The sequence below is a fragment of the Tachyglossus aculeatus genome, chromosome 26 (genome assembly GCF_015852505.1).
Source record: "Tachyglossus aculeatus isolate mTacAcu1 chromosome 26, mTacAcu1.pri, whole genome shotgun sequence".
Taxonomy (NCBI): Eukaryota; Metazoa; Chordata; class Mammalia; order Monotremata; family Tachyglossidae; genus Tachyglossus; species Tachyglossus aculeatus.
This window is the reverse complement of record NC_052091.1, coordinates 8,079,607-8,100,497: the sequence shown is the minus strand read 5'-3', so window position 1 is coordinate 8,100,497 and position 20,891 is coordinate 8,079,607. Positions and strand designations below refer to the sequence as shown.

At 48.7% G+C, this 20,891-nt stretch overlaps 1 protein-coding gene across 2 annotated transcripts in view; it reads left to right on the top strand.

Moving 5' to 3' along the window:
• The first annotated feature begins 2,319 nt into the window (after nt 1–2,319).
• MEGF11 (multiple EGF like domains 11) overlaps nt 2,320–20,891 on the top strand; it is a 154,608-nt gene continuing 136,036 nt past the window's right edge. For both annotated transcript variants that reach the window (XM_038767088.1, XM_038767087.1), the window contains exons 1-3: nt 2,320–2,435; nt 10,451–10,552; nt 13,997–14,097. In XM_038767088.1, the coding sequence (XP_038623016.1) occupies nt 2,320–2,435; nt 10,451–10,552; nt 13,997–14,097 (319 nt within the window). The remainder of the gene's footprint in view (nt 2,436–10,450; nt 10,553–13,996; nt 14,098–20,891) is intronic.

Genomic DNA, 20,891 nt, shown 5'->3' with positions numbered 1-20,891 from the left:
ATTGAGCGCTTACTGAGTGCAGAGCACTGTACTAAGCGCTTGGGAAGTCCAAGTCGGCAACCTATAGAGAAGGTCCCTACCCAACAACGGGCTCACAGTCTAGTAGGGGGAGACAGACAACAAAGCAAAACATGGAGACGGGTGTCAAAATCGTCAGATTAAATAGAATTATAGCAATATGCACATCATTAACAAAATTAATAGAATAGCAAATACGTACTTTTTGGGGTATTTGTTAAGCGCTTACTATGTGCAAAGCACTGTTCTAAGCGCTGGGGAGGATACAAGGTGATCAGGTTGTCCCATGTGGGGCTCACAGTCTTAATCCCCGTTTTCCAGATGAGGTAACTGAGGCCCAGAGAAGTGAAGTGACTTGCCCAAAGTCACACAGCTAAGTGGTGGAGCCGGGATTTGAACCCATGATCTCTTGCCTATAGGGACCAGCTAGAGAATCAGCATGGCCAGGTGGATAGAGCCCGGGCCCGGGAGTTGGAGAACCTGGGTTCAAATCCCAGCTCCGTCGCTTATCTGTTGTGTGACTTTGGGCAGGTCCCTTCACTTCTCTGTTCCTCATTTTCCTCAGCCGGAAAAATGGGGATTAAATCCTGCTCCCTCTTACCTAGGCCATGAGCCCCACGTGGGACAGGGACTCTGTCTAAACCAATAACCTCGTATCTACTCCAGCGCTTAGAACAGTGTTTAGCACATAGTAAGCACTTAAAGTCTACCGTAATCGTTCTTATTATTACCTAGAGGAGAGTGGGGCTACTGGTTATGTTGCCAACTTGTACTTCCCAAGCGCTTAGTACAGTGCTCTGCACACAGTAAGCGCTCAATAAATCCGATTGATGATGATGATGATACTGGTGAGGAGGGCAGAGGGAAGAATGCAGCAGGGCCTAAGTGCGTAGACCACAAGCCTGGAAGCCAGAAGGACCTGGGTTCTAATCTTTGCTCTGCCAAATGTTTTCTGTGTGACCTTGGGCAGGTCACTTTACTTCTAGGTGCCTCAGTTTCCTCAACTGTAAAACGGGGATTAAATACCTGTTCTTTCTCCTACTTAGATTGTGAGCCCCATGCGGGGAAGGGACTGTGTCTGACCTAATGAACTTGTACCTCCCCCAGTGCTTAGAACTGTGTTTGACACATAGTAAGCGCTTAACAAATACCAAAAAAAACGCTTAAAAAATGCAACAGTGCAGTTCCTCAGTCACAACAAATGTGTCTCCTGCTTTATGGATCCCCATCCCCATGGAGGCAAGGGGGAGGCCCCCATCAGCTTTCAATGAATGAGAAGCAGCGTGGCTCAGTGGAAAGAGCACGCACTTTGGAGTCAGAGGTCAGGGGTTCAAATCCCGGCTCCACCAATTGTCAGCTGTGTGGCTTTGGGCAAGTCACTTCACTTCTCTGTGCCTCAGTGACCTCATCTGTAAAATGGGGATGAAGGCTGTGAGCCCCCCGTGGGACAACCTGATCACCTTGTTACCTCCCCAGCGCTTAGAACAGTGCTTTGACATAGTAAGCGCTTAATAAATGCTCTTATTATTATTATGTGGCCCCCATTCTGGGCCTCAGATGGCTTGGGAGGGACAGTCCCAGCTCTGGAAATTGTTTTTTTCCCTTCAGGACTGCCCTCACTCTGTCTTGGTCCCCCTGTTTTGTGGGACAGGCATGGCTGTGAGAATCAGGAAGCCCAGATCTGCCACTCTGATGTCACTTGGGTGACTTGCTTAATCTGTCTGGGCCTCAGTTTCCCCCTGCAAAATGGGGATAAGATTGCCTGTGAGACCCAGGTGGGACAGGAGCTGTACGTGATCTCATTACCCAGTACCTACACCAAGGTTTAGCATGGAGCAACGGCATTATTCATTCCAGATGATGGGCTACCCCTGCCTCCTGTAAACTCCCTAATTGAAGTTGATAAAGTGCTGCGTCTCTCCTTTTCTCCCCGGTTCTTAGAATGCCTTTCCTCACTTGATAAGAGAGGCAAATTCCCAAGTTCCCTGTCCCTTTCAAAGCTTCCAGGAGAATCACTAGAGGTTCCCCCCCGCCCGCCCCCCATTCCCCAGCTACCTGCCCTGAAGTTATCTACATTTCCCAGAGAGATTTGTCAAAACTCCTGGTGAGGTAGAATTCTTTTCTGAGCAAGAGCAAAATGCCAAATCCTCACGACTCAACTACTGTAGGAAACTTAATCAGCTTAATAAATCTGTTTTCTGTTTGATGTGGGAAGTCTGAAATGCTAAGCAGCTTCGATTGAAAAAATGGTTTCATTAAAACCTCCTTTATTTTTATCCCGTCTTTATCCCAGAATCCAGGATGAGGCAGGGCGTCTTGGTTGAGTGGAGCTCGAAGATGCTTATTCTGGCCTTCGTCCTGAAGACCACCTCGTCCCTAAATCCGGAAGACCCCAATGTCTGCAGTCACTGGGAGAGGTAATGCCGACAGGACCCTTCTTTGGTGGCATGTTTCCGTTTAACTTGAGGGTATTTTGCTTTCACCCTATATCATCATCATCAATCGTATTTATTGAGCGCTTACTATGTGCAGAGCGCTGTACTAAGCGCTTGGGAAGTACAAATTCGCAACATATAGAGACAGTCCCTACCCAACAGTGGGCTCACAGTCTAAAAGGGGGAGACAGAGAACAAAACAAAACATATTAACAAAATATGGTTTTGGGCTGAACGCATTAATGGTAACTCTTAGTATAGTATTTAAGCACATATGTGCTAAACACTGGGGTAGATGCAAGCTCATCAGGTCAGGCCCATGCAACGTGAGCGGGAGGGAGAGCAGCTGTCTTATCCCCATTTTACAAATGAGGCAACTGAGGCCCCGAGAGGTTAAGTGACCTGCCCCGGGTGACAGAGCAGGCCAGTGGCAGAGCCTGGACTCAAACCTGGGTCCCCTGACTCCTCATCCTCATCATCGACAGTGGTATTTAATGAGCGGGTACATGGGCAGAGCACTGTATGAAGTGCTTGGGAGAGTCCAGTACAACAGGTTTGGCAGACACATTCTCTGCCCACAGTGAGCTTACAGTCTAGAGACCCAGCCTACGCACTTTCCACCGGGCTACACTGCCTCAGTAGCAGGAGCTTGGTAGTAGGAGTTATCGGCTGTGGGATGCCATTGACTAGGCGCTTACTGGTCAGGAGCGCTGGGGCAGAGGTCCGGGCCGGCTCCAGGCCTATCCTCATCATCAATTTATTGTATTTATTGAGCGCTTACTGTGTGCAGAGCACTCTACTAAGCGCTTGGGAAGTACAAGTTGGCAACATCATCATCATCATCATCAATCGTATTTATTGAGCGCTTACTGTGTGCAGAGCACTCTACTAAGCGCTTGAGAAGTACAAGTTGACAACATCTAGAGACAGTCCCTACCCAACAGTGGGCTCACAGTCTAAAAGGGGGAGACAGAGGGCTTGGGTGGCGTCGGTAACAATAATAACAATTATGGTACTTGTTAGAGGGTTTACTATGTGCCAAGCACTGTTTGTAGCCCTGGGGTAGATACAAGTTAATGAAGGTGGATGCAGTCCCTGTCCCACAAAGCGTTCACACGCTTATCCCCATTTTACAGACGAGGGAACTGAGACCCAGAGAAGATAAGTGACTTCACCAAGGTCACACAGCAGACATCAGGACGGAGCCGCAGCAGATACGGGCCACTCCATCTGAATCTTTTCACTTCTGTCTTGGGTCCCTCTCTCTCCCCAACGTCTGCATACCTCCCCACAAGAGCCCAGGCTTTGGAGTCAGAGGTCATGGGTTCAAATCCCGGCTCCACCAATTGCCAGCTGTGTGGCTTTGGGCAAGTCACTTAACTTCTCTGTGCCTGTTACCTCATCTGTAAAATGGGGATTAAGACTGTGAGCCCCACCGTGGGACAACCTGATCACCTTGTAACCTCCCCAGCGCGTAGAACAGTGCTTTGCACATAGTAAGCGCTGAATAAATGCCATCATCAACCAATCAGTCATATTTATTGAGCGCTTTCTGTGTGCAGAGCACTGTACTAAGCGCTTGGGAAGTACAAGTTGGCAACATATAGAGACGGTCCCTACCCAACAGTGGGCTCACAGTCTAATAATAATAATAATAATTATTATTATTATATAATTATTATTATTATTCTTATACAGCATTTCAGGAGGAGTACAGTTAGCCACGACAGAGACTCCCCCCACCCCCGCCCCAAATTAATTACACTGGAAGGACACTGGAGGGGTGAACACAAGTTGGTTTTTTTTTTCTGAAAAGATTTTCCGAGAAATCATCTTTCCCAATGATTTAAAGCCTCAAAATGATCATTTTGCAGTCAGCTAGGTGTGTGTGCGTGTGAATGTGTGGCTGCTAGTCAGCTTTCCTGTAGGTGTAGGAGGCCTTCCCAGACTGAGCCCCTTCCTTCCTCTCCCCCTCGTCCCCCTCTCCATCTTACCTCCTTCCCTTCCCCTCAGCACCTGTATATATGTATATATGTTTGTACATATTTGTTACTCTATTTATTTATTTATTTTACTTGTACATATCTATTCTATTTATTTTATTTTGTTAGTATGTTTGGTTTTGTTCTCTGTCTCCCCCTTTCAGACTGTAAGCCCACTGTTGGGTAGGGACTGTCTCTATATGTTGCCAACTTGTACTTCCCAAGTGCTTAGTCCAGTGCTCTGCACACAGTAAGCGCTCAATAAATACGATTGATGATGTAGTATTGGGGTGTGGAGGCTTCTCAGTGGTCTTGAGGGATGGTGATCCCGGAGGATGGGGGGAAGAAGAATTGGCACCCCCAGGGAGACTCCCAGCCAGGGAGAGACCTCGACGAGACCGAGGAATCGGCCCGGGCACTGCAGAGGCTCAATCGGGGCTAGACAAATCATTTTGCCAAGTCATTTGGGGGGCGGGGAAACCGGGCACATCGGGATGGCAAGGTTAAAACACCGACCCTGCAAAGAGAGAGACAGTAACCCGGAGACCCGACCGGGGAGAAACTAAAATTACGTTCCACAATTCATTGGCTTTACTGGTCAGGATGACTCTGGTACTTAGCTGGTAATAAATCAAGTGAATAAAATAAAGATTAGATGGTCTTTCCTCCCGCCACCCCATCTCCCCATGTAAGGAACAGGAGCATAAAATGATAGCCCTAGAGAAGCAGCATGGCCAGTGGATAGACGACCTATATTTATTTATTTATTTATTTCACTTGTACATTTCTATCCTATTTATTTTTTTGTTGGTATGTTTGGTTCTGTTCTCTGTCTCCCCCTTTTAGACTGTGAGCCCACTGTTGGGTAGGGACTGTCTCTATGTGTTGCCAATTTGTACTTCCCAAGCGCTTAGTACAGTGCTCTGCACATAGTAAGCGCTCAATAAATACGATTGATTGATTGATTGACCTTAAGGTCGATATGGCCGATTGGTTGATATGTACCAATTTTGTACATATCTATTCTATTTATTTTATTCTGTTAGTATGTTTGGTTTTGTTGTCTGTCTCCCCCTTCTAGACTGTGAGCCCACTGTTGGGTAGGGACCGTCTCTAGATGTTGCCAACTTGTACTTCCCAAGTGCTTAGGCCAGTGCTCCGCACACGGTAAGCGCTCAATAAATACGATTGAATGAATGAATGAATGAATAGGAACCATCTCTGTGTTGCCGACTTGTACTTCCCAAGCGCTTAGTACAGTGCTCTGCACACAGTAAGCACTCAATAAATACGATTGATTGATTGATTGATCCAGACTGTAAGCTGTCTCTAAACTGTAAGCTAACCTCTAGACTGTGAGCCCATCTCTTTAAAGACTGCCTTTAAAAACTGACTCTCTTTAAAGTCTTTAAAGACTGTAAAATCTTCATAGGAAGGGAACGTGTCTGTTTATTGTTGCGCTGTCTTCTCCCAAGAGCTTAGTACAGTGTTTTGCACACTGTAAGCGCTCAATAAATGCGGTTGAGTGAATGACTAGAGTACAGATGTGGGAGTCAGAAGGACCTGGGTTCTCCTTCTGCTGTGTGACCTTGAGCAAAGTCACTTCACCTGTCTGTGCCTCAGTTCTCTCATCTGTAAAATGGGGGTTAAGATTGCGAGCCCTGGGTGGGACAGGGACTTTGTCCAACCCCGTTATTCGGTATCTACACCAGGGTTTTAGAAAAGCGCCTGGCACACAGTAAGCGCTTGACAAATATGGAACAAAGCGCTTAACAAATCATTCTTCTTCTTCTAGCCCCAGATTTGTGAACGCTCTCACTTTACATTCATAACGGGTCTGTAAATGGTTCACTCTGTGGATCCACCGCGGAGAGAAAGGAATTTTTTTTTTTTTAACTAGGGGACTTACCAATTTTATGACAGTGCTGATGCCAGCTCCTTAGAAAGGAGGAATTTCTAGGCAGGCCAAGTTTATAGATAGAAGTTGGCCGTGTCTGGCACCTGATACTCCCTGCGGCCTTCTGCCCCCTTGCCAACGCAGCGCGGAGGGCGGCCCGCCGGCGGGGGGTGATTCTCACGCGGCCGCCGCCGGCCCTCCACGCTCTGGCCTGTGAGCTGGCCAGGACTTTTTCCTCCTCCTGCAGCTGGCCTTGGCCCCGCTCCCACTCTGCTGCTCCAGAGGAGGAGAGGGGAGGAAACGGGAGGAAGCGACAGCCAAACCTCTCAGTGGTGCTCCCGTTTTGGCAACCGGGAGAAAAAAGCTTGATGACCAAGCTTTCTTCGGCCAAGCTTTCATTTCCCCTTCTCCCACCTCCTTCTGTATCGCCCCGACACTTGGATTCGCCCCCCACCATCAGCCCCACAGCACTTAGGTCCATATCCATCATTTATAGGAATATCTGTCTCCCTATTTAGACTGTAAGCCCCTGTGGGCAGGGAATGTGCACCTGTATATATGTTTGTACATATTTATTACTCTATTTACTTGTACATATCTATTCTATTTATTTTATTTTGTTAATATGTTTGGTTTTGTTCCCTGTCTCCCCCTTCTAGACTGTGAGCCCACTGTTGGGTAGGGATTGTCTCTATATGTTGCCAACTTGTACTTCCCAAGCGCTTACTACAGTGCTCTGCACACAGTAAGCGCTCAATAAATACGATTGATTGATTGATTGATTGAATGTGTCTTCCAACTCTCTTACAATGTACTTTCCCAAGCACTTAATACAGCGCTCCGCACACAGTAAGCATTCGAAAGATCCCATGAATTGATGGCTTGGGGAGGTGATTGGCCTTGGTGAATTCTTTGGGGTCTCTGGAGATCTTGATTTTCCTCCCTCGTGCCCCCAGGCCATGGAGAATCGGGAGTGGGCTGTGGTTTTGTCCCTCACCCGGATGGATCGCTTAATAGTATTTATTGAGGACTTACTGTGTGCAGAGCACTGTGCTAAGCACTTAGGAGTGGATAATACAATAGAGGTTGTAGACATGTTCCCTGCCCACAAGATACTTAGAGTCTAGGGGAAGGGCTGATGGTCTCCAGGAGGTGGAGAGGCGGGGAGGGGGAAGCAGCAGTATTTGGGTGGCTTTTCATCCTCTCAAGACCCCAGGCCTTATTTCAAATCCTCCTGGTTTAACTCCATTTGCAAATTACTCAATCAGCGAATCGATGGTATTTATTGAGTGCTTACTGTGTGCAGAACCCCATTTTAAGCATTTGGGAGAGTTGGTAGATACGTTCCTCATCAGTCGTATTTATTGAGCCCTTACTGTATGTGAAGCACTCTATTAAGCGCTTGGGAGAGTGCGATACAACAATAAACCAGTACATTCCCTTCCCACAGCGGGCTTTTAGTCTAGAGGGGGAGACAGACATAACTGTCAGCTGTGTGACTTTGGGCAAGTCACTTAACTTCTCTGTGCCTCAGTTACCTCATCTGTAAAATGGGGATTAAGAATGTGAGCCCCCCATGCGACAACCTGATCACTTTGTAACCCCCCCAGCGCTTAGAACGGTGCTTTGCACATAGTAAGCGCTTAATAAATGCCATCATTATTATGAAATGGCACACCTGTGCATAAGTGCCGTTGGGTGGAGGGTGGGGTGAATATCAAGTTAGGATGAATTTTGCCCCATTGGAGAAGTTTTACACCGCCTGGGACCTTTTATCGAGAATCTCCCTCTGGATTTGTGCGCCTAATGGGAGCCTGGGTAATTAAGCCCTTTCATCATAGAGGGCCAGGCCCAGAGCTCACCCTGGGCTGGTCAAACTGTACTGTACTAAATTAATCAGGGCCCTCATTAACATTTTGATCTACGAGCCAGAATGAACCTTCGACCGGAGGCTTAGTCAAACCCTACGCACCCGTTAGTGGTCGACTGAGAAAATCCTTGGGGCTTCTACCAGCTCCTTCTGGGGATACCCTACAAGTTTTTTTGAGGGCAGCGGTCATCAATCAGGCAACCAATTGTATTTACTGAGTGCTTATTGTGTGCCGAGCACTGTAGTAAGTGCTTGGGAGCGACAATGTAACAGACGCATTCCCGGCCTGCAATGAGCATAGTCTGGAGGGGGAGAAAGACATTAATATGCATAAATTAATCACAGATATGTATATAACATCACCATCATCATCAATCATATTTATTGAGCACTTACTATGTGCAGAGCACTGTACTAAGTGCTTCGGAAGTACAAATTGGCAACATATAGAGACAGTCCCTACCCAACAGTGGGCTCACAGTCTAAAAGGGGGAGACAGAGAACAAAACCAAACATAACATGTCTGTGAACTCCTCTTTTCATAACATGTCGCCCCTTTTCCTCTGCTCCGCCTCCCCGTTCCATCATTCCTACTCCCTCCCTCTGCTCTATTCCCCTCCCAGCCCTGCAGCACTTGCGTATATATGTACATATTTATTGTCTATTTATTTTATTAATGATGTGTATATATCTATAATTCTATTTTTTTATTTTGATGCTATTGATGCCTGTCTACTTGTTTTATTCTGTTGTCTGTCTCCCCCCTTCTAGGCTGTGAGCCCGTTGTTGGGTAGGGATTGTCTCTATTTGTTGCCGAATTGTATTTTCCAAGCGTTTAATACAGTGCTCTGTACACAGTAAGCGCTCAATAAATATGATTGAATGAACTCCCAGACTGAGCCCCCTCCTTCCCCCTGGCCTTACCTCCTTCCCCTCCCCACAGCACATGTGTATATGTATATATGTTTGTACGTATTCATTACCCTTATTTGTACATGTTCATTCTACTTATTTTATTTTGTCAATATGTTTTGTTTTGTTCTCTGTCTCCCCCTTCTAGCCTGTGAGCCCACTGTTGGGTAGGGACCGTCTCTATATGTCGCCAACTTGGACTTCCCAAGTGCTTAGTACAGTGCTCTGCGCACAGTAAGCGCTCAATAAATACGATTGAATGAATGAACTCTACGACCTCTCCAAGGACTAGCGTATGGCTCAAGCAACTTAGCTCCAGCTCTTAGTACAATGCCTGGCACATACTAAGCGCTTAACAAATACCATTTTTTAAAAAGAGAGGTGACATCGTCAACGGAGTCTTCCAGCTTGCTGAGGCCGCCCGCCTTGGCCTGGGGTTGCACGTGGGGGTCTCGCTAGGCAACAGACCCCAGAAGGTCCGACAGAGCCGGCAAATCCCGGACACAGACTAGGGTATCCTCTGGTTTCAGAGTCCTGGGGGAGCAGGGTCAGACTACCCCCCAAGGGAGGTAAGACCACCCGTGTCTCAGCCTGGATCCTAACTCTCCTCGTCTCCCGATCCCCGGAACCTCACCAGCGGGCGATGGCTTTGCCCCTGGAAGCCCATCCCAGTGCCCTACTCTGCCATCACTTAAGTATCTCAGCAGGTTACGTCCTTACGCATCTCCCCGTCCCCACAGCACCTGTATATATGTATATATGTTTGTACGTATTTATTACTCTATTTATTTATTTATTTTACTCGTACATATCTATTCTATTTATTTTATTTTGTTAGTATGTTTGGTTTTGTTCTCTGTCTTCCCCTTTTAGACCGTGAGCCCACTGTTGAGTAGGGACTGTCTCTATATGTTGCCAATTTGTACTTCCCAAGCGCTTAGTCCAGTGCTCTGCACATAGTAAGCGCTCAATAAGTACGATTGATGATGATGATGTATTTATGACTCTATTTTATTTGTACATATTTATGCTATTTATTTTATTTTGTGAATATGTTTGGTTTTGTTCTCTGTCTCCCCCTTCTAGACTGTGAGCCCGCTGTTGGGTAGGGACCGTCTCTATATGTTGCCGACTCGTACTTTCCAAGCGCTTAATACAGTGCTGTGCACACATTAAGTGCTCGATAAATACGATTGAATGAATGAATGAATCCCTGTGGCCTGCCGTCGCTGAGTTGGCCTGCTGGGAGGGAGATGGATGGATGGGGGACCCTGCTGAATGAGGGGGACTCTTCAGGGGCTGATGATATCTTTGGTTCTTCTCCCGTCCATCCTAGCTACGCGGTCACAGTCCAGGAATCCTTCGCCCATCCTTTTGACCAGATCTACTACACGCGATGCGCGGACATCCTCAACTGGTTCAAGTGCACGAGGCATCGGTGAGCGGCCCCCTTCTCTTCCCCCCCACCCCACAGTCTAGTGTGCGTGCTTCTCCACGGCCCCTCAGGGGGATTCCCCCCCATCACCCCCACTTCTCCCCAGCCTCCCCCAGCTCAGGGATGCTAGTGGTCCCAAAGGAGGGGCCTGTACTGTTAATAGTAATAAAAATAAAAATAATGATTGCGATATTTAAGTGAGTACCATGTAAAAAGCATGGTTCTATGCACAGGGGTAGATAGAAGATAATCAAGTTGGACACAGTCCCTGTCCCACATAGGGTTCACAGTCTTCATCCCCATTTTACAGATGAGGTAGCTGAGGCAAAGAGAAGTGAAGTGACTTGCCCAAGGTCACACAGCAGACACGTGGCAGAGCCGGGATTAGAACCCACATTTTTTTTTTTTTAGCATTTATTAAGTGCTTACTATGTGCAAAGCACCGTTCTAAGCGCTGGGAAGGTTACAAGGTGATCAGGTTGTCCCACGGGGGCTCACAGTCTTCATCCCCATTTTCCAGATGAGGGAACTGAGGCGCAGAGAAGTTAAGCGACTTGCCCAAAGTCACGCAGCTGACAATTGGCAGAGCCGGGATTTGAACCCATGACCTCTGACTCCAAAGCCGGGGCTCTTTCCACTGAGCCACGCTGACCCACATTTCCTTACTCCCGGGCCCGTGCTAGGCCGTGCTGCTTCCCAAAGTCAGTTGAATGGCCGCTGAAATCTGCCGCTTCTCTTTGTGGTGGAGGCAGGAGAGAAGAAGGACGGGGGGCAGGCCTGTGTCCCGCCTGGGTTAGGTCAGCCCCTCAACATTCCCAGCCTTGGAGCCGCCTCATCCGGGAGCTGGGAGTGGAGCCAGGGGATGGGGGGAGGTGGTGAGAGAGGGATGGACAAAATGAGGGGGTCTGGAGTTGACCGTATCGGGACGGAGGACCATGGGGCTGGTGATCAAGGCAGCCCTCCGGGATCAGAGATGGGTGAGATAAATTCGGAGTCTGGCTCGTGATGGCCGGCCGGCGCCCTGCCTTAATCTGGTACATATCTATCCTATTTATTTTATTTTGTTAGTATGTTTGGTTTTGTTCTCTGTCTCCCCCTTTTAGACTGTGAGCCCACTGTTGGGTAGGGACTGTCTCTAGGTGTTGCCAACTTGTACTTCCCAAGCGATTAGTACAGTGCTCTGCACACAGTAAGCGCTCAATAAATACGATTGATTGATTGATTGATTGATCGATCCCCACCACCGCCCTCTCTCCCCCTCCTCTTGGCTTGGGAGCTGGGGAAATGCGGCTGAATTCTCTTCTCCCCTCACTGGGAGCCCCTCAGAGCCCAGGCTCATTCTCCATTCTAGGACAGCAGGCCCCCCCAATCCAGATTGGGCCAGAGACCCCGGCATCTCAGAAGGCTCCCCTTCATCATCATCATCATCATCATCAATCGTATTTATTGAGCGCTTACTATGTGCAGAGCACTGTACCAAGCGCTTGGGAAGTACAAATTGGCAACATATAGAGACAGTCCCTACCCAATAGTGGGCTCACAGTCTAAAAGACATCATCATCATCATCATCATCAATCGTATTTATTGAGTGCTTACTATGTGCAGAGCACTGTACTAAGCGCTTGGGAAGTACAAATTGGCAACATATAGAGACAGTCCCTACCCAACAGTAGGTTCACAGTCTAAAAGGGGGAGACAGAGAACAAAACCAAACATACTAACAAAATAAAATAAATAGAATAGATCTGTACAGGTAAGATAAATAAATAAATAAATAGAGTAATAAGTATGTACAAACATATATCCATATATACAGGTGCTGTGGGGAAGGGAAGGAGGTAAGATGGGGGGGATGGAGAGGGGGGCGAGGGGGAGAGGAAGGAAGGGGCTCAGTCTGGGAAGGCCTCCTGGAGGAGGTGAGCTCTCAGCAGGACCTACGCTGTAACTCGCACCACTCATCAGTTATTTGTATTTATTGAGCATCTTCTGGGTGCCGAGAACTGTACTAAGGACTTGGAAGAGTACAGGAGAGCTAGTAAGTCTCCGAGACCTGGGGCGAAGGAATTGATCGTAGTGCAAGGGATCTGTGCGGCGCTGTTAGCCCTCTTTCGTTGAGAAGCAGCGTGGCTCAGTGGAAAGAGCCCGGGGTCTTGGGTTCAAATCCTGGCTCCGCCAGTTGTCAGCTGTGTGACTTTGGGCGAGTCACTTCACTTCTCTGGGCCTCAGTGACCTCATCTGTAAAATCAATCAATCCATCAGCCAGTCGTATTTATTGAGCGCTTACTGTGTGTGGAGCACTGTACTAAGCGCTTTGGGAAGTACAAGTTGGCAACATAAGTAAAATGGGGATTCATTCATTCATTCAGTCGTATTTATTGAGCGCTTACTGTGTGCGGAGCACTGGACTAAGCGCTTGGGAAGTACAAGTCGGAGACATATAGAGGCGGTCCCTACCCAACAGCAGGCTCACAGTCTAGAAGGGGGAGACAGGCAACAAAACAAGACATATTAACAAAATAAAATAAATAGAATAGATATGTACACATAAAATAAATACATAAATGGAGTAATAAATATGTACAAACATATATACATATATACAGGTGCTGTGCGGAGGGGAAGGAGGTAAGGCGGGGGGATGGGGAGGGGGATTAAGACTGTGAGCCCCCCATGGGACAACCTGATCACCTTGTAACCTCCCCAGCGCTTAGAACAGTGCTTTGCACATTGTAAGCGCTTAATAAATGCCATTATTATTATTAGTAGTAGTAGTAGTAGTAGTAGTAGTAGTAGATGAAATCCCTGCCTTCAAGAAGGCTTCAATCTAGTGGATTGTCCACGTTGGTCCACCATGGTTTGCTCTCCTTGCTTCCTCGGAAGGAACACCGTGGTCCTTCCCCAAGCCGGTGGTGGAGTTTTTTCAGCAGAGAAGCAATGTGGTCTAGTGGATAGAGCATGGGCTGGGAGTCAGAAGGACCTGAGTTCTAATCCCAGCTCCGTCGCCTGTTTGCTGTGTGATCTTGGGCAAGTCACTTCCCTTCTCTGGGCCTCAGTCCCCTCCTCTGGAAAATGGAGATTAAGGCTGTGAGCCCCACGTGGGAGAGGGGCCGTGTCCAACCTGATTAGCTTGTCTCTACCCCATCTCTTAGCACTCTGCCTGTCACATAGTAAGCGCTTAACGAATACCACAAAAAAAAAATCTAAAGATGGGAGAAAGTGAGGGGCTCTTGGCGCGTTTCCGCAAGCACCATTTAAAACACACGCGATACCGCGAGCTTCAAGATAGCCATTGATTTTTTTTTATTGTGTTCTTTAATATCGAAAGCCTCCATGCATTTTAAAGTAATTATTGAATGGTATCCTTGCTATAACTTAGCACAAATATCATTCTACCAGGCGCCATCGATTTTCAGTTCACTCAAGTGGCTTTCTCCTTTGTGATTTAGGATAAGTTATAAAACGGCCTATCGAAGAGGGCTCAGGACCACCTACCGCCGGCGATCGCAGTGCTGCCCGGGATACTACGAGAACGGCGACTTCTGCACACGTACGTACAGGCCTCTGCTGCCCCTCACGGAGCAAGGGACTGAGCGGAAGGCGGAACAGCATTTCATAATAATAGTAATAATAATAATAATAATAATAGTAATGTTGGTACTTTTAAGCACATACTATGGGCCAAGCACTGTTCTAAGCGCTGAGGTAGATACAGGCTAACCAGGTTGGACACAGTCCCGGTCCCAAGTGGGGCTGACACTCTTCTCCGGGTTTTACAGATGAGGTAACTGAGGCCCAGAGAAGTGAAGTGACTCTCCCAAGGTCACACAGCAGACACGTGGTGGAGCTGGGATTAGAACCCAGGTCCTTCTGACTCCCGGGCCTTGGCTCTATCCACTCAGTCAGTTGGTCAATTGTACTTATTGAGTACTTACAGAGCACTGTAATAATAATAGTAATAAAGGTGGTATTTGTTAAGTGCTTACTATGTGCCAAGCACTGTTCTAAGCGCGGGGGTAGACACAAAGTGATCAGGTTGTCCCACGTGGGGCTCACAGTCTTAATCCCCATTTTATAGATGAGGTAACTGAGGCGCAGAGAAGTTGAGTGACTTGCCCAAAGTCACACAGCAGACAAGTGGCAGAGCCGGGATTAGAACCCATGACCTCCATATTAAGTGCTTGGGAGCCATGTTTCTTCTCATAAAGGTGGTAGCATTTATTAAGTGTTTTCTTTGTGCCAAGCAGTGTACTAAGGCCTGGGGTGGGTAGAATATCATCAGGTCAGACTCAGCTACTGTGCCACATGGGGCTCACATTCAAAGTAGGAGGGCGGGCAGGGATTACATCCCCATTTTTCAGATGAGGCGATGGAGGGCCAGAGTAACAGCGTAAATTGCCCAAGCTCCCAAAGCAGAGAAAGGGAGGAGCCGGGATTAGAACCCAGGCCCTCTGGCTCCCAAGCCCATGTTCGTTCCACTAGGCCATGCGACTCCTACTACCTGTTGAGTTCCTGCTTGACGTCCTGCCCCCTATTAAGGATTTGGGAAATCCAAAACAAAGAAGTGACAGGATACTGTCTTCATGGAGCTTTCATTCATTCAGTCATATTTATTGAGCGCTTACTGTGTGCAGAGCACTGTACTAAGCGCTTGGAAAGCGCTTGGGCAAGTTGCTTAACTTCTCTGTGCCTGTTACCTCATCTGTAAAAGGGGGATTAAGACTGTGAGCCCCACATGGGACAACCTGATCACCTTGTAACCTCCCCAGCGCTTACAACAGTGCTTTGCACATAGTAAGCGCTTAATAAATGCCATTATTATTATTATCATTATCAAAGTACAATTCGGCAACAAAGAGAGACAATCCCTACCCAACAATGGGCTCACTTTCACTGTAATGGGGGAGGGTCTTCATCAAGGATGCCCAGGCAACAAACCGAGTGCAAGCCAGCATCCTTTACCACTCACCCAGCAGAATAGTAAAAATAGTAATAATGGAGGTATTTGCTAAGCCGTACTATGTGCCGAGCTATGCGCTGGAGTAGATATAAGATAATCAGGTCAGATACAGTCCCTTACCCCACATGGGGGTCACAGATGAGGAAACAGCAATCTAGAAATGAAGTGACTCGCCCAAGTGCACACAGCAGGCAAGTGGCAGAAGCGGGATTGGAACCCAGATCCCCCGACTCTCACCTGCTGCCCTCAACGGGCCGGGATTTACAAGGGATTTTTTTTTCCAAGAGCTCATTGGCGAGGGGGCCTACTGACCTAGTAGAGAACACCGGAATGGACTGGTTTGGGCCTAAAGGAAGAAGTTGCCTCTTAATTATAAGATAAAATTCTTCTGATCACTGCTTCTCCTGTGATTGCATGGAGGTAAACAGGCTCCAGGAGAGCGGAGCTAGGAAAGGGGATTGTCTCCGTGGAAGGAATGAAATGATGGGCTATCCGCCCCCATCACCGTTCTTCAATCTCTAGCGACGCCAAAGAAACTCAATCCTAATCGCGTTAGGTGAATGAATGAAAAATGCTGAGTGAATTGGGGCAGCGGGGAAAGTTTTGCGGCAAACGCATCCCTCAGCAAAAACAAGGCGGGAGCTAGGGTTGGCCCAAATTGATTTTCCTCCTCATAATAATATGTGGTATTTGTTAAGCACTTATGCCATGCACTGAGGGAGATACAGCACAATCAGATCAGACTCAGTCCCTGTCCCACATGGGGACCGCAGTCTAGAGAATTAGGAGATCGGGAATTGAAGTTGAGGCACAGAGAGGTGAAGCGACTTGCCCGAGGTCACCCGCGGCAGGTAAGCGGTGGGGCTGGAATTAGAAACCAGGTCTCCCGACCCCAGGCCTGAGCTCTTTCCTCTAGGCCACGCTGCTTCTCCACCAGACGGGAGAAAGTCCTGACCCGAGAAGAGAGATCATTCCCTGGGGACATTGGTTCATCCGATCCCTGCCACTTCCCCTCCCGCTCCGGCCTCCTTTCTCTCCCCGGGCCCCGAGGCAGGCTGGGTTGAGGGTGCCTGAGATTCATTAAGGCAGAGGCAAGATTTATGGGAGCGCTTTCTCGCTTCGGATTAGAGTTATGGCCCAGAGAAATTGCCAACTGAATCGGTACGTCAGCAAGGGGATTCGAGCGATGGATGGGAAGGATTCCCTCAGTAATTTTAATTAGTTAATGTTTGAACCATTCTCCGAAGGCCTCTCCCTACCTCCGGCAGAAAAGCCAGCTGCCCGAGCCCCCAGCCCTGCCCGCTGCCCTTGAGGCGGGCACGGGCCTTTCCAAGCTGGGCACTTGTGTAAGGTTTGGGGAGCCAGTGCTCCATGCTGGCAGGCCTGGGCTCATTCCGGGAGACTCAGAGGAGGACGGGCAGCTTCACGGTCGGAGGTTGGTCGGGGACCATCTCAGGGGCTCTGAAGAAGGACTGGGTTCCTGGGTGAGATGGAACGGGCTATTGGGAAGGGTCCACAGAAGGGGGGTTGGATGTTCTCAGAGCCACCTGCCTGTCGGTAATAATAATAATTATGGTACTTGTTAAGCGCTTACTATGTGGCAAGCACCGTTCTAAGCGCTGGAGTAGATACAGATTAATCACGTTCAACATTGTCCCTGTCCCACACTCTTAGTCCCCGTTTTACAGATGAGGGAACTGAGGTACAGAGAAGTGAAGTGATTTGCCCAAGGTCACACAGCGGAGCCGGAATTAGAACCCAGGTCCTTCTGACTCCCAGGCCTGTGAGAACCATGATCTGGCTACTGTGAGGCAGGCAGACTGACACGGGGATGGGGGGTGGCTGCCAGAGAAGACTTGAGTTTGGGGTTCTTCCCCTTGAAACGTTAATCTAACCTCGGCTTCACTTTCACTGTCCTCTCCTGGTTCCCCTCTCATCCCTCTGGTGGCTCATTCTCAGTCGCTTTGGCCGGCTCCTCCTCCGCCTCCCACCCCCAAAACCGTGGGAGTCTGTCAAGGCTCAGTTTTGGGTCCCGTTCTATTCTCCATCTACACCCACTCCCTTGGAGAACTCATTCGCTCCCCTGCTTCCACTACCATCTCCAGGCAGATGATTTACAAATCCCCATCTCCAGCCCCGATCTTTCTCCTTCCCCGCAGCTTCATATTTCCTCGGCTCATCTCTCTCATATTACCCGCACATTCAACCTGTCACCAAATACTTTTGGTTCTACTTTTACAGCTTTGTTAAAATCCACTCTTTCCTCTCCATCCAATCTGCTACTATGCTGATCCAAGCATTTAGCATATCCCACATCTGCCTGCTCACTGACGTCCCCACCTCCCGCCTCTCCCCACTCCAGTCCATACTTCACTCTGCTGCCTGGATTGTTCCAAAAAAGAGTTCAGTCTACATCTCCCCACTCTTCAAGAACCTTCAGTAGTTGCCCATCCATTCTCCTTCACATCAATCGGAGACTCCTTTCCGTCATTTTTCAGGAAATCGGCTCGCCCCCTCCTACCTTGCCTCACTAATCTCCTACGGCAGCGCAACCCACACACTTCAGTCCTCCAGCATCAGCTTCCTCGCTGTTCCTCGGCCTAGTCTTCCTCACCGTCGACCCTTTTCCCACATCATCCCTCTGGCCTGGTAGGCCGGACCACGACTCTTGCCACCTTCAAAGTCTATTAAGTCCCCATCTCCTCCAAAGAGGCCTTCCCCAGTTAAGCCTCTTTCCCTGGACTCCCTCTCCCTTCTGAATCATCTGTCCCCTTGAACCTGAGCCCTCTGGGCACTTAGCATTAGCCCCCCAGAAAATGTACACATCTGTGATTTATTTGTTTATATTAATGTCTGTCTCCCCCACTAGACTTTAAGCTTGCTGTGGGAAGAGAGCGTCTCTACTGACTCTGTTGTTTTCTCCCAAGCGCTGAGTGTTCTGCACCCAGTAAGCGCTCAATAAATGCCACTGAGTGGGTGGGATTGGTACTTCTCAGTCATGCTTAGTGCAGGGGTGGGAGGCGTTCCCTGATGTCGGCCTTGGCGGGCAACCGAGACCTCTAAGTGCTGGGGTAGAAACAAGCTAATCGGGTGGGACACAGACCCTGTCTCATGTGGGGCTCACAGTCTTAGCCCCCTCCTTCCTCTCTCCCTCCTCCCCTTCCCCATTCCCCCCGCCTTACCTCCTTCCCCTCCCCACGGCACCTGTATATAGGTATATATGTTTGTACGTATTTATCGCTCTATTTATTTATTTATTTTATTTGTACATATTTATTCTATTTATTTTATATTGTTAATATGTTTTGTTATGTTCTCCGTCTCCCCCTTCTAGACTGTGAGCCCACTGTTGGGTAGGGACCGTCTTTATATGTTACCAACTTGTACTGCCCAAGCGCTTAGTACAGTGCTCTGCACACAGTAAGTGCTCAATAAATACGATTGAATGAATGAATGAATGAATGAACTTTACAGATGAGGGAACTGAGGCACAGAGAAGTCAAGTGACTTGTCCCAAGTCACTAAGCCACTCTGCTTCTCTATTGCACACATTGTAATTAAAGCTTCCTCTCCAGAGGTAATAATAGTATACTAATCATAATAATTAGGGCATTTGTTAATCGCTCCTATATGCCAGGCACTGCACTAAGCACTAAGCACTAGGATGGATACAAGCAAATCGGGCTGGACACGGTCCCTGTCCCACATGGGGCTCGCAGTCTCCGTCCCCATTTTACAGTTGAGGGAACTGAGGCCCAGAGAAGTGAAATGACTTGCCCAAGGTCACACAGCGGACAAGGAGCAGAGCTGGGATTAGAAGTCAGGTCCTTCCGACCCCCAGGCCCGTGCTCTAGTTACTAAGCCACTAGCTGCTTCTCTAATAAGCCGCCAGAGACCCCGAGCTGAAGTCTCTGTTCATTCTGGAAGTTATTGGTCACTTATGTGGGTGCTGGCTTTGGTTGGCCGGACGTTTCTGAAGGCGAGGCGGTAGTGGATTGGCTTGGGCAGGGGGGAGGGCGGTCCTATCCCTGGAAGACTCAGCCCTGGACGCACCAGGTAATTAGGAAAAAAGTTGGGAAATCGCCACATGCGGAGCTGACAGGTTCCCTTACCTCCTGCCCGATCAAAGAGCAGGAAAATCAGTCCTAATGGACAAGGATCGGGTCTGTCAGCTCCACCAAGCACTTAGTCCATTGCTGTCCCCCTCTAGACCATAAAGTCATTAAGGACAGGGAGCAGGCCTGCTAATTCCGTTGCGTTGTGCTCTCCCGAGCGCTTAGTAGAGTGCCCTGCACGTGGTAAGCGCTCAACAAACACCTTTGATTGATGGCTCTGCATGCAGCAATCGGTCACAATAAATACCGTCGATGGATTGAGGGTGCGCTGGAGCAGATGAGAAGACCCGAACCGAAACCCGGTCCCGGCCAGTGGGTGACCAGCAGGCCCCAATCCCAGGTGTCTGGGGGAGACGGGGATATGGGGGATCCCTACCTTCCACCCTCCCATCTCCGCTGTTTACCAAGAGAGTGCCCGGGAAACTCCTGGGCAATGCCCCAGAACCCAAGATTTTCCCAGAGGAGGGGTCCTCGTGGGGAGTTGGTCCAAGACCGTCCACCATGTTCCGCCCCCCGCCATAAACTCTCCCCCCGAGCCCTTCCCCAAAGCAAACAGTGGAGGGTCGGAGCGGTAAATCAGTCCCCCCGGGGTGATCTACAGCTCCTTCCATCTGTTACCAGGCTTAGCTTTTTGGCAGAGTCCATGCCTAAACTGCAGGAAATCTCTTTTAAACAACTCCAGGGTTCAAGTGCCCTTCAGCCCTCCAGAGAGGATTTTTTTGTTGTTGTTTTTTAAAAAAATGATCTGGGCTAGATTAGTATCTCCGTTCCATAAAGCCGTCTCCAGTGCTTCCTCACGGCTTTGGAAATGAAGTCACTGGACGGGTCTTTTGTTGCGCTGCCCTGCCAGCACATGGTAATTGAAAATTTCCCTTTAAAAGTGTGTCAGACGGAAAGAGGCCCTAATTTACTAAGTGGAGCTGCTTTTGTCTGGGAAACCAATGCTTTGTTCAGCCTGTCCCTTTTAATCTCGTTCTTTGCACAATAGAATGACATCAAACATCCGTAGGAGAAGTTGGTTGTGACTAGGGTTGAGGCGGCCACCCTTTCTGAGGGCACCTTCTTTCTCCTCTCTTTGTGCCCCCGTGGTCAGCGGGGAGGGGGTCCTCACAACTCACGCTTAGTGCCACGCTCTGCCCGGGGTGTTTTTGCGATCACGTCACGGGTCTTTCTGCCACTTCCTCCTCAATTTTCAGACACTCCCTACCGTCTTTTCCATACCGCTGACAGCTGCCGGGATTGGGCTGGTGGTTTCATTTGAGATTTGTA